Source organism: Perna viridis, chromosome 5, assembly GCF_037379345.1.
Source record: "Perna viridis isolate PV_CMFRI_1.1 ecotype Kerala chromosome 5, ASM3737934v1, whole genome shotgun sequence".
NCBI classification, from domain to species: domain Eukaryota; kingdom Metazoa; phylum Mollusca; class Bivalvia; order Mytilida; family Mytilidae; genus Perna; species Perna viridis.
The window spans coordinates 41,067,201-41,081,169 of record NC_142449.1 but is presented as its reverse complement, the minus strand read 5'-3'; the positions used below and the strand labels follow the sequence as shown (position 1 = coordinate 41,081,169).

At 31.4% G+C, this 13,969-nt stretch overlaps 1 protein-coding gene across 1 annotated transcript in view; it reads left to right on the top strand.

The window, feature by feature from the left end:
* Nucleotides 1-13,969, top strand: part of LOC148617728 (large neutral amino acids transporter small subunit 1-like) — a 39,016-nt gene that overhangs the window by 17,005 nt on the left and 8,042 nt on the right. The window contains exons 4-11 of the mRNA XM_088585254.1: nucleotides 3,389-3,514; nucleotides 6,487-6,580; nucleotides 7,197-7,241; nucleotides 7,818-7,941; nucleotides 10,611-10,714; nucleotides 11,543-11,639; nucleotides 12,278-12,427; nucleotides 13,694-13,871. Coding sequence (XP_088441380.1) covers nucleotides 3,389-3,514; nucleotides 6,487-6,580; nucleotides 7,197-7,241; nucleotides 7,818-7,941; nucleotides 10,611-10,714; nucleotides 11,543-11,639; nucleotides 12,278-12,427; nucleotides 13,694-13,871 — 918 coding nt within the window. The remainder of the gene's footprint in view (nucleotides 1-3,388; nucleotides 3,515-6,486; nucleotides 6,581-7,196; nucleotides 7,242-7,817; nucleotides 7,942-10,610; nucleotides 10,715-11,542; nucleotides 11,640-12,277; nucleotides 12,428-13,693; nucleotides 13,872-13,969) is intronic.

The following is a 13,969-nucleotide window of genomic DNA, read 5'->3' as shown; positions in this document are numbered from 1 at the left end:
GTTTACAAACAAGAGAAAATTAAATTGAAGATAAAAATGAATTTAAAATGAAATATGTTATGAATGTTTGTAAGGCCGAGTTGTTTGGATTAATTGAATGCTTGTTTTTGTTTGTTTGTTTATTATTTTTTTTTGTCATATTGTTTTTGGGGGTGGGGGGAATTCATGTCTGTAATTCATCAAGAGCAAATCAGTTATTAAACTAGACGTGAACACCTGACATATTCAAGGAAGAAACATCATTGTGTGCTCTGACATTTTTGTATAATTATATTTATTTTGGTTATTTCATGTACTTTATTGTGTGTATCTGTTGTTATGTTTTTTTTTAGTATTTATATCAGGGTTCCCATGATCTCTCCCTCTAAAGGGAACCCAGGTCTTCTGCTAAAATGAAAACAAATAAAAATAGTTGACTGTAAAAATTATGATATAATACCATAGAATCATTGGTAATTAAGTGTGAATAAAAAAAGGTACTAATATTACAAATACCTCAGTTGTGGCCCATTTTTTAATTCCAGACCCAAGTCATTGAGTTGAAATAAATCAATCTCGATTATGTAACGTTGAAGTATTCCAACCACCCACAGATATGTGTGGATGACTTTTTTTAAATCATGTTACGGTTATTTTTATAAGAGAAATAATGTCTTTGTCAGTGTACATTTGTAAATACCGATGCCCTATCCATTCTTGCACAAATACACCATGCTAGAATTGTGTCACTTTAAATACAGTTTTATAATAAAATGAAGTACATCTGTACAGCAAATCGAAATTTGCAATTTATGATTTGTATTAGACTGTAGGTCTGTCAAGCAACTCCTGATTTTCTTGATAATTCCTAATTTTTCCAAGGTTGCCTAACTGAATATATAAACGCCTCAGAATTTGACAACTCTGTTCGCTACACTGCTCCATTGGATCAAATAGATACAGGGAAGATAACATAAGCACAGCAGGGTCTGAAAAAATTCCATACAGGGAAGATAACGTAAACTTATGGAAGGGTCTGAAAAATTCCCAACGATGTTAGAACTGTCAAATTTGCATTGCAAATATTTAGTTGTTACCTCTGCGGGACTCGAACTTTTACCGCTGTGACATCTATGGCAACACTGCCTGCACTAAGTCCAGCGCCCTAGACCACTCGGCCAGTTAGGCTATATATATATAGGTCTAGGGCGCTGGACTTACTGCAGGCGGTGTTGCCATAGATGTCACAGCGGTACGAGTTCGAGTCCCGCGGAGGTAACGATATATATATTAAAACTTAATTACTTGGTAAATTAATCACATTTTTCTTTTGAAAATCCTGATATTCTTCTGGTTTTTACACTAAAACCTTCATGGTGTCCATTTTTTTTTTATCAAAAATGATGCCAATGAGAGGATAATATGGAAGGAGTAACCAAGGGAACTAAGATTCTAGCGTAAATCAAAATAATGTCATCAAAGGACAAAGACCAAACATAAAAAAAACAGACAAACACAACAAAGAGCAACTTGGACTCTACCGAAAACTGGGAGCATGGACCAGGTGTACCGGCAGGGTATACATGATTAAGAAAAATGAAGATGTTTATTTGGCTTTACCTGTAGTGAAGAGAATGTATATTTACAGTATTGCTATCAAGTATAAAAGGATAGAAACTAATAAACATGCTCAGAATTAGCTCCCTTCTGTTCAAGGAATTAAGAAAAATACTGTCAACAGGAATTATAGATGTCCCATTTAAAAGATGTGAAATATTATTTAGACAAGTTGAAGTAACATTGAATTAGTAGATTGATGTATCATACTATTGTACTGTAAACAATTCTTATACATCAAACCAAATATAAACTTGTTTTTGAACCAGTGGTTGTTGAACTGCTAAGTGTCAGTCCCTTTAAGAATCGGGCAGTAGGTGAAACATGGTATGAAAAAAACATCATTTTAATAGTGTAATTTGACTATTTGCACCATCAGAATCAAGATTTTCCATATCATGCTGGACCATTGAATTGTAATGTAATTGAAATGCAATGAAAATGAAAATTTCAAGGATAGATAATTCTGTCAAAAACCTCATTTTTCTAGCATTCTATTGAAAATTTTCTGAGCAAAGCCAGTAATGCAGAGATCAAATAATGGTCTTTTCAAATAGAGAAAGTATCTTTGAGTGATATTACCGGTACATTGTCAGATTATTGGGGTTTTGACATGCATGTTTCTGATTTTCCCATTTTACCTGATTCTTACAAACACTTACAGTGTTCAGTTCAAACAAAATAAATGGTTAATTACATAACATAACTTGTAACATAGAAATTGGTACCCTTGAATAGTACTTTATAGTTGATTATCATTTTGATTAAATGTTCAATATTCTAAATAAAACATAGTTCAGAATACATTAGGTAAGATTCAAAAACATGTTTTTTTGCACACTTTAACAATAGTTTGTAATAGATATAACACAGAAATGCACATCTGCTTATTGACTACATTGTAGATGTCAAGGTTGGAATTATTTTCATGAATTCAAATGCAGTATATTTTTGGAAGTCATGCATATTGTTGCTTTGTGTAGTGGTATTTAATATTATAAAAGTTAACAACAAATCAATATGAAATGAAAAATTTGGAAAATGGCCTAATTTACCATTGAAAAACTTAAATGTGACCTGATTGTTGTACAAGTTTGTTTTTGTGTATGTGTCCCCACCAATGTTTAAGTACAAGTACAAGTAAGAGTCATGCAGTGAGTGATTATTTAAAAAAAATGTGGTTTATATGCCACAAATTTAAATTGGATGTATAGAACAATGGAAATAATTCATTTCCCTTGTCTAATATGCAGGAATTTATGTGGTCTTTGTGGCTGATGTTTGTATGAAGACACTATAATTTTGTATAGCCATCCAGCAGAACCTAATTTGGTACATGTCCTGATATGCACATGTGCATACACCCATGTCAAAACATGGTTTTGAATTTAGGTCTATATTTGGAAATTTTTTTTAATGACAGACAAGTATTATAAATGATGATTGATGTTAAGCACATTATGAAATTTTTCTATAATCAATATACATAACAAAACAACAATATCTTAGTTGGTTTTGTAAATGTATCAGTTTTATATGATGTACTGATTTTTGCTATTTTCTTGAAGCACAGATTAGCGCAAAAAATAGTACCAGCAAAATTTAATATTTACAATTTAATATCCTAATCATTTTTGAAACAGCAAATAATGATATCTGTGAAATGTTCATGTGACAGAATCAGAAAAATCACAGTAATACATTTAGAGTATACATAGAATTTGCAAGTTAATCCATTTACAGCATATAAAAACAATCTTAGAATTACTTTCTTTTACAATTTTTTTTTCAGGTATATTAACTTACATCAATGTTTACAGTGTGAGAGCTGCAACAAGAATTCAAAATGTATTCACTGTGGCAAAGATTCTTGCTCTTGTTATTATCACCCTAACTGGTCTTGTCATGATAGGTCAAGGTAAGTCAAAGTTCATAAGATTGAAAAGGAAAGGTCAAGATTAGCCATACATTTGGTAAAAGCATTGTAGGTTTTACTTTATTGGAATGGAATAGCCAAAGGTATTATTGCTGAGCAAATCAATTGATTGAGTTGTAGCTAAGAAAATAAACTGTTGCAGATTATTTTGAAAATATATGGTCTTTTAATTCCTTTAAATTTGAATAAATCGGTCAGTTGAAAAAAAAAAAAAAACTAATAAAATATCAGTTTCATTTTATATTTCACCATTGACGTGGACTTTTCATACCTATTGCAATGCTATGAAGTATGGTGTACAAAAGTGTTATAGGCCATTTAAAGTTAACGTTTCCATGAAAGCTGATGGAGTGAGGCATTTCTTTTTATGCGCTTATATCCTTTTAAAGTTGTGAGAGTGCATATTGCAGTGTTTACAGCAAGACAAAGTGATGAAAGTGCTTTTTTTGGTTTTTATTTTACTGACTGGTTTATGACAAAAAAATAGGTAATAAAAGAGTTTGTCAGAGAACCTGGAAATTAGTGAAGTTGGCCTTTTTTATTTCCCTGTGACTATGAACATCTTCTAATCCTTAACTCCTCTGATACCACATAATGAATTTTGATTAAACTTTTACAGATTCTTTATTACTTGATGCCATTACACCTCTTATTTTGTTTGTCCATCAGAACGATTTTTAGGATTTACTTTTGCACAAACTGAACTTCCATGAAGCTTTTTATTCTAGTATTAAATACCAAACCCATGTTGTATCCACTAGCGAATTATTTTAAGTCATGCCAAAAATTTCTACAAATCATCGTTTAAGCAAGATTTTATCCATTCCACCTCCCCAAAATTTCTGGTATAAAGGTATTAGATTAATGTTAATAAACAGATTTTCAGGCTTGTTCATGTTTTCTCTCATTTTAACATTTTACTTAACAAACCTCTCAAGGTTACTGGTGCATTGAATCTTGTATTTATACATCAATCTTAGAGCATTACAAACAAAAATATGTCCCCATAGTTTAGGCCATCATAAACAAAATTTCTAGATTCTCATCCAACACTTTTCTAAATTAGGAGAGGGCAAGCAAAGTTTATGTTTTGTTTTATTTTTATATCAATTTGATGGAAAATGCTGTCAATTTGAAAGAAATTGACCTAAATTGGGAAAAAAATCATAGGATAATAAAATGTTTCTTTAAGGGCAAAAAAATTAGGTCAGGAGGGGATGAGAATCTTAGGATATTTTTTTTATTTTGGTCTTATCTCCCTAAAGTATATCTGAAGGTGACAAGGTTCTTTGAACAATTCACATATATTAATGTATATATGTAAATAAATATGATTGACAATAAGATACAGTTGATTGTGTTGTTCTATATGTTCCATGAAAAAAAACTTAATTTACTTTTCTTGTTCAAAGCTGTCAACCTTCTTTATCATATAGCTGTGTGATTTTCTATACCTGCAAACTCTACTGGTATCAATAGGAACAATTAGAATTTGTCAGGTTAAGATTTTTGTTTAGGAAGGGAGGCTTTTTTTAGGTGGAATCTTGGACTTACAATGTGTTTCTTAATTCTGTATTCATTGATGTTTTTTGGTAGTTAACTGTTTCTCTTCCATCGACATAAATGTATTGGGTCATCTGATTCTCTTCCATTGACATACATGTATTGGGCAATCTGATTCTCTTCCAGTGACATACTAATACATGTGTTGGTTTGTCTAAATTTTGTGAACTATTATTTTTTTCTAACATAAATATAAAGGCAAATCTTTCTATATTTGAAACTTAATGCCCTTATCTGTCAACATTGTAGGTACAATTAATTTTGGTTTTCATGATCCATTGTTCTCTCTTTGTTTATGTTGTAATAGAGAACACCTGTGCGTAATTTATTTTTATGAGCAGTGATTGGAAAAGGCAGGGACTGTGGGTCATATGCCCATTGAAGCTGAAAATGTCCCATTAAAGTTACAGAATTTTATTTAGTATTTTTTAAAATGGTTCATCAAAATCTTGAATCTTTTTGAAAAATCCTGAAGATGGCCAATTTGAAAAAAAAATCTTTCTTGACCAGTGATTATAGGGTTTTGATTCATCTAGATCTAATAATCATTAAATTTGTGACCTTGTACACTACAAATGTCCAAAAATTGTTACACATATTTATAGAACAGATAATTGTCATATGTCTTGAGACTCATTTGTAATGAGCTCATGAAAGAGGTCATCAACAAACTTTTTTGTTCTAAACAATGTTCATTAGCTCATAAGCATTGTATAACATACTTAGTATGAAAAATAGTTTCATTTGAAATAAGTTTTCCATACAGTGTATTAAAGAAAAACTTGCATTATTCAGCCCACAGTGATGGCTCTTGACTTCTACATGAATTTATTATGGTAGACACTTCTCTGTCAAAGAATCAGGCTAATTGTGTATAAGGTATTGTACATGAAGAAAAATAACGCATATATTTTTTTGCATCATTCAAGTATTTTTACCACATAATCTCCAGAAATATTTTTCCCTGTATATATGTAGACAATAAAATAATATCTATGTCACAGATGTTTAAGGATAAATTTAATAGCTTTTTGGTTGTTGAATATATTTGAGGAAAAAAAGACCAAAATTGAGAAAAATGGTATGCCACTCTTTGCCTGATTCTTACATTCCTGATAGAATGGTACTTAACTGTGTGTTCATCTTTTTTTGTTTCACTTTGATATTACAATATATTGAGAATCACAGAGATACCTATTTCTGTCGTAAGTGGCACCTGAAGAATCCAAAATCTGCCCAAACTTAATTCCTTACAAAATGTTTTTTTTAATATTAGTTATCATGCAGAATCAGAACAGTTGCCAAATACAGGGAGAAAATAAATGTTCATTCCCTTGTGGAGGATAATACATGTAAATTTTTTACAATATTTTTATTCAATTTTGTTTTAGGAGAAACAGAATACTTCACATTTGAGAACACTAATTCTGATGTTGGGGCAATATCTTTAGCCTTGTATTCTGGACTGTTTGCCTATGCTGGCTGGTAGGTTACCTTATTCACTTTGGTTATTGTGAAAGTATTAATTTTCACAAATTCTGTCAAGAGAAAATATTCACAGTTGTCAATTTTCCCTGTTGCAAAAAAAATGATACATGTCTTATAGTGTTAAGAATCTATTTTGTTGGTACTAGTTTTCGCACTTTTCTGTCCATCATGAAAATATAAAAAATTTACAATATTGTGAAAGTACTTTCATGTGAGGATATCAATTTTTGTGGTTTCTCAAATTTTCATTTAAGAGTTTTGAATTTATGTACTTAATGAGCACATCTAAGTTAGCAATGGAATCTTTGCATTTCCTTTGTCATTTGAAGTTGTGCTTTGCTGGGGCAGTGAAAAATCATGAAAATTGGTATTCCATGAAATTAGTTCTTCCTTAGTATAGGGAAATAACATGTTATATAAAGATTGAATTTTGTGATTTGAATTTGATTGTAATATTTAAGTCGCTCATTTTCGATACAGATATAGAATTGATATTTTCTTGAAGCCACTTTTTGGCTAGTCACTTTTAAACTTAATGTAAGATTTCATTCATAAACATGCACTTCCAAGGTTTTTTTGACTTGATTTAGGATACCCAATATTATTTTTGTAGGAATTTCTTGAATTTTGTAACCGAAGAAATGATCAACCCTTACAGGTAAGAACTATTGCTGCGGCTATTGCACTATGTACAGTTACTGTAGTTTATCTGCTACGACAAACTTGCAAAATTTTGCTCTTCTTTTATTTAAAAAAAAGGGGGGGGGACATGTTTTGATTTTTGAACTGTGGTATTCTCCATTCAAGAATGTTACCTTGGGTAATAGAATGTAAGAACATGTACATTTTAACTTATATTACAATGAAACCTGTCCAAATGGAACCCCTTTTGACTTTAAAATTGGTTTGGTTTAGACAGGTTTTCAGTTTACCAACATTTAAGACACAATTAAATTGATGTTAAGGGACTTTTGAAAAAAGTCTCGTTAAGACAGTTTTTTGTAGTATTGAGGGTTTAGTCAAGATAGGATTCTTTGTATTTAAAACCATTTGATCAACTACAAAAACAAATATAGTATGGAAGGATATAAACTACGACTTACAAGAAAATTCTTAAATAAGAAGGTTACATGCAGCAGCACATTGAAATGATAGATCTCCTTGGCCATAATTTAATTCACAATGAAAGAAGTTTTAAATGGGGTTTTATTGTTAAGTTTATTTTTCTTTTCAGAGATTTACCCAGATCTATTTATATCTCAATCCCTATAGTTAGTTTCGTGTATGTAATGGCCAACGTTGCTTACATGACCATCATGTCACCACGTGAGATGCTATCATCAAATGCTGTGGCTGTTGTAAGTATAGGATAATATTAATTATGTTGCCATGGTGATAGATTCTCCCAAACAAAGTTCTGAAGTATTGTCTTGTTTTTTTTTATGAAGTAATGGACAAATATACACTATTAGTTCAGATAAATGACATGTTAAATGATTTTGGTTTTATTTCTAATTTAATTATATCTTTTTATTAACTACAAATATATGTGTCAGTGAGTTGCTTTGTTTAGGAAAAGCGTTCAACAAATAAAAAACTGTACAAATTTGGCACTATTCATTTTACTAGTTATAGGTATAGTGTTGTCTTAAATTCTTCATCGTCCTCCTGAAAGAATTCGAACAGAAATGCATGTATTTAACAAATTAGTCCTATTGACCAAATTTTAATCAAGCTTAGGGTATACATGTAGCGGGCTATGATATTCATAAATTTGAATGTTCCAGTAGTACAACCCCATTATTCATTGAGTTAGGCATTTCATAATAGCACTTATTTTTGAACCTCCAGTGATGCAGCAAGTTTTTTTTCATAGATGAAACATTTTTATAAGTGACTTCACATTTCAAAACCATAATTGAAGTCTGACTTCAAAAATTGTTAATATTTAACAACTAATGTTAATATCACAGTTCGTAGCTTGAAATTCTATTTAATTTTTGTAAGCATCAGTTTTAAATGTCATGTTTGAATTCTAATGAATTATATGAACTTATACTTACAATGACTGTAAATTTAAATACATGTATAAAAATGTTTTAAGTGTATTATTCAGCTTTCAAAAGAACGGTCCATAGTTAAAAAAAATAAACATAAATTTGAATGCAATTGAGTTTCTTTTGTGATAGATGAAGTATAATCTGTTTTCAGAATTGAATGTGCATTGAAATTCTGAGTAAAACCCCCCTTTTTGAAATCGTACTGTATACAAATTATCACCCACAGACTGATAGATTATTTATACATTGTACTATAGTTAGGTATTGATGCTTGTAGATTTCTTTCATGTGTTTAAGGTAAAAAACAAATATTTGATTAGTAGATATTGATAGAGTTATGTTTTATCCTCACATAGTGATGCTTGATTTGGCTCACATAATGATTTGATAAATTTCTGTTTGGGGGATACTATCATTATTATAGAGAAAAGCATCTTTTAATTTTCATGAGAAAAAAAAGTTCTCTTTGCTGTCAAGTTCCTTTCTGCAGAATATAACAGGTTTTTTTCTGACTTCCATTTACCATATAACATACTAGTAGTTCACTGTCGATGGATATTTAAACTCCATTCAGTATTTTCATAAAATGTTAAAAAAATGTCTCCTATTTATATACATTTAATAGAACAGATTTTACAATATACTGATATAGAATAAAAAAAAATCTGGATGATTTTGGCCACCAAGAGCACCATTGTCTTTTTTTGACTATTTACCGGGTAATTAGTTTTGGACAATCTTATTCACTGCCAATCATATTTTTGTAACTCACTTCTGATAATTATACTGACAATAGCTTAATATATATGTTCAACACTTGTTCATTCATTTTTAGCTCACATGGCCTACGGCCAGGTGAGCTATTGCCATCAGTTGGCGTCCGTCGTCGTCATTAACAATTTCTTCAAACATCTTCTCCTCTGAAACTACTGTATAGATCTGCATGAAACTTTTAATGACTGTTCCTTAGAGTATCCTGCACAAAATGAATGTTTGGATTTTTGATCGGTTTAAAAAACATGGCCACTGTTACTAAAAATAGAACATAGGGGTCAGACAGCAAATTTTTGCATATATCTCCAAAACTGTTAGGTTTAGCCAAATTCTGACGGGGTTAAAGTATTCAGCATGATGAGATCTATCTGGTCAAATTTTGGTGAAAATCTGTTGAGCCATGTTGGAGTTCTTGCCCTTTTTGGACGTTTTTTGCTGTTTTTGATGTTATTACTTTCAAAAATCTTCTCAAATACTACTATACAGAATTCATTGGAAGTTGGTATTTTTAATTTTTAGGGTATCATTAACAAAGTGAATGTTTGGATTTTTGATCGGTTAAAAACCATGGCCCCTGTTACTATCAATAGAACATGGAGGTCGTACAGTAGTTTTTTGTATTTATCTCCAAAACCGTTAGGTTTGGCCAATATCTTTCAATGGCTGAAATATCTTTATTATTAAGGCCTACTAAAGTCTCCAGGGATCAAAGTTGTCAGACAACTCCATATAAGGGTTATTGCCTTGAGAAGTGAAAATTGACTTCTTTTTTTTTACAGTTTTCAGCCTATATCTTTAAAACTATGATAGATAGAATGAAACTTTCAATCGCTGAAACGATTCTTAAAGTAAGGCCTACAAAAGTCTACAGGGATCAAAGTTGTCAGAGAACTCCATATAAGAGTTATTGCCCTAGAAAGGTTAAAAATTGCATTTTTTGCAGTTTTCAGTGTATATCTTGAAAACTATTATAGATAGAATGAAACTTTCAATTGATGAAATGATCCTCATGATAATTCCTACCAAAGCCTTCATGGAGTCAAAATTGTCAGACAACTTCTTGTTAGAGTTATTAAATGCAAAAATTTAACCTGTTGAGCATTTCAGGCTTCTGGCAGCCTCTTGTTATTAGAACCTTATAATGTCAAACTTTTCTATTTCATTATTGTTTTTTTTTTTTTTTTTAATTTCAGACCTTTGGTGGTAAAGTATTTGGTATAATGGCATGGATTGTCCCCGTGTTTGTTTCACTCTCTACCTTTGGAGGTGTAAATGGTCTACTCTTCACATCAGGAAGGTAAAAATACTGTTTCTTTATTATTTGTGCACGAGTTAAAACAAATTTATAATCATTAATGAATTTAAAAGCTGCAAGTTACAAAGATATTTCATGCATTTATTTTTTTGTACTTTGTAAATTCTGAGCTAATTGTAATTGAATTTTTGGGCAAAATTTATAAAAATGGTTAATGTTTCATTATATTGCAAGTAAAAAAAAATATTTCAATTACTCAGTTGTGATTTTTGCTATACTTAGAACATCACAATAAGTTATATGTACAATTATCTACCATTACTTACCATGAAGCAGGTCTTGTATTCACCACATGTTTTGTTCGTTGTGATCTCAGGTTCTTTTATTACTTTTAATAGTTTCTTTGTTAAGTGTAAGTTTTAGTAAGAATCAGGCAAAATGGGAAAAAATAGAAACATTTATGTCAAAACCCCACCGATCTGACAGTATAATTTCACTCTAAGATACTTTCTCTATTTGATAAGACCATTATTTGATCTCTGCATCACTAGATTTGCTCAGAAATTTTTCAATCGAATGTTAGAGAAAAAAGGTTTTTGACAGAGTTATCTGCCCTTGAAATGTTCATTGCCAGTTTTGTTCATTTCAATGAAAGTATAACTCAGTTTACCAACATGATCTGGAAAATCTTCTCTTTTTTCCTTGATTTTTATGGTGCAAATAGTCAGATTTAAACTTTCAAAAAGGTGGGGTTTCACTCTCTGCCTGATTCTTAGGGAGACTTACACTTAAGTCAACAATATCAGATGTCATAATTGTTCATTTAATAGTAAAGCATGATGGGAACTTTAAAGTTTTTTTTTCTCTCAGATTATTCTCTGTTGGAGCTCAAGAAGGACATCTGCCTGGCTTTCTCTCTATGATTCAGTTAGACAGAAGAACTCCCATGCCTGCTTTATTATTCACGGTAGGGCTTCATATTGGCAAAAGGATACGGAAACCTCAGCAGTGGCATTATTCAAATATATCAGAATCCTAAAACATGGCCTAAATGTGACACCTGTAAACCGAGAATCTACATGCACAATGTAACTAACTGACTAAAGGAGATAACAAATAAAGTCAAACAGGATGTCACACAAAAAAAAACTAAGGCATTAGCAATATGAACTTAAACAAAAATAAAAAACAAGGAGTGAGATCAGGTGCTCCTAAAGTGTTAGCATGTCCATGTATCAGATTGTTTGTGTATAAAAATGATCCACTTGCATTAAAAAAGTGATACAAATCTTATCAGTTGGAGTAATTTATTTTGCCTTCTGACTTGAATACAGCCTACTTAATAAGTTGCAGAAATAATAGTTTACTGATAGAAAAATAATATTTTTACTGGAAGCTTTTTCAGTCATTTCAGATTTTTTACTTGAAATAATTTAATCTTATAGTTTCAGATCCTTACGTAGAAATGGATGTTTTTTTAAAACTTTTTTAAAGGGAATGAAGAAATCCTTTATTCCTCCTGTATTAGTACAAAAGTTTATACTTGTAGATCATGGAACTTATGATAATCCATGTCTTATCCTCAAAATGTCTATTTTTCCACAGGGAGCCATGTCTATATTGATGTTGGTAACTGATGATGTATTCTTCCTTATTAACTACATGAGTTTTGTCCAGTGGTTGTCCGTAGGCATGTCTATAGTTGCACTGCTGTACCTCAGAAAAACCAGACCTAACATGCCGAGACCTATAAAGGTACAATAATTCTATTTTTTGTTTATCAAAACTACATAATTAGTGATGACTTAAATATTACCTGTAATTAACTATAATAACACTGATTAATGATAGGGTTTCTGTTTTTCACACCTTTAATTACCCAAGCTGACAAAATGGCTGACAAGTTCGAGTTAGGGAGGTTTATTCTCTGAGATTTATTACTGAATGGACGGACTAGTCAGTTCAAGTTTTCGAGAAATCCAAGGTTATTTATATTGATTATATAGGAGAAAATTTTGGTACTTTGAATTGTGTTCGAGAAATCCTGGGTGTTCGAGACATCCGAGTTCGAATGAGTGAAGTTCGACTGTACCCTCACTTCACAAGTGTCCATCTACATCTCCATCCACCATATCATCCATCTGAATTTCCTTGCAGTTATCTCAACTCCAAACGGATGGATTGATTTTTAGCTCACCTGGCCAAAAGCTATTGCCATCACTTGGCGTCTGTCATCCGTCATCGTCATCCGTTGTTGTCATTTGTGTCGTTGTCCATTAACAATTTTTCAAAAATCTTCATATGTTCCTTAGGGTATGTTGCACAAAAGTTATGTTCAGATTATTGATCTGTCAAAAAACATGGCTCCTGTTACTAAAAAAAGAACATAGGGGTCAGACTGTAGTTTATCGCATATATCTCCAAAACCATTAGTTTTAGTCAAATTCTGACATGAGGTAAAAGTGTTACGAGATCTGTCTGTGGTCAGATTTTCATTTTGATCTGTTAAGCCATGTAATGATCCTTATAAGTTCTACCAAAGTCTAGTTGAGTCAAAATTGTTAGGCAACTTCTTGTTAAATTTATTGCCATTGAAAGACAAAATTTAACCAGGTGAGTGATGCAGCCTCTTCATATTTATTGTGTGGTTTTATGTTGGAGGTGCATACATTGTAAGCAGTTTTTGTTCTTTGAAAGAATAATCAAAGGAACCAAGATTTTAGCGGAAATCAAAAGAATGTAATCCAGGGATGAAGACCAGACATGGAAAACGGACACACACAACAAAGAACAAAATAACAAAATAATACATACAAAGTAACAAAAGTGAATGAGCAACCTTGGACTCCACTAAAAACTGGGAGCATGGACCAGGTGCACTGGGAGGGTAACTTGTTATTTCTATGTTTAAGAATGTTACGTCTATTTCGACAATTCTAAATTGTACAGTTGACAATTTTCAACAAAACATTCACTTTACTAAAGTTATTTTAAATGTATTTTATTGTTGTATATTTTCAGTTCTCAATAATAATTCCAATATCTTTCCTGTTATGTGTGATATTTTTACTGGTCGTACCGTTGTACAAGGCACCAGAACAGACAGGAAGTGCCTTACTGATGGTATTGTCAGGTTTACCTGTCTATGTTCTTGGTGTTAAGTGGAAGAACAAGCCTAAGTCTATCCAAAATCTCATTGGTGAGTAAATTTTTGATGAGAACTACACAATAACAAGGGAGATAACCCAAACAGAACCATTTGTGAGCCATCGAGAGTGAAATAGACCAGTTTTGAAA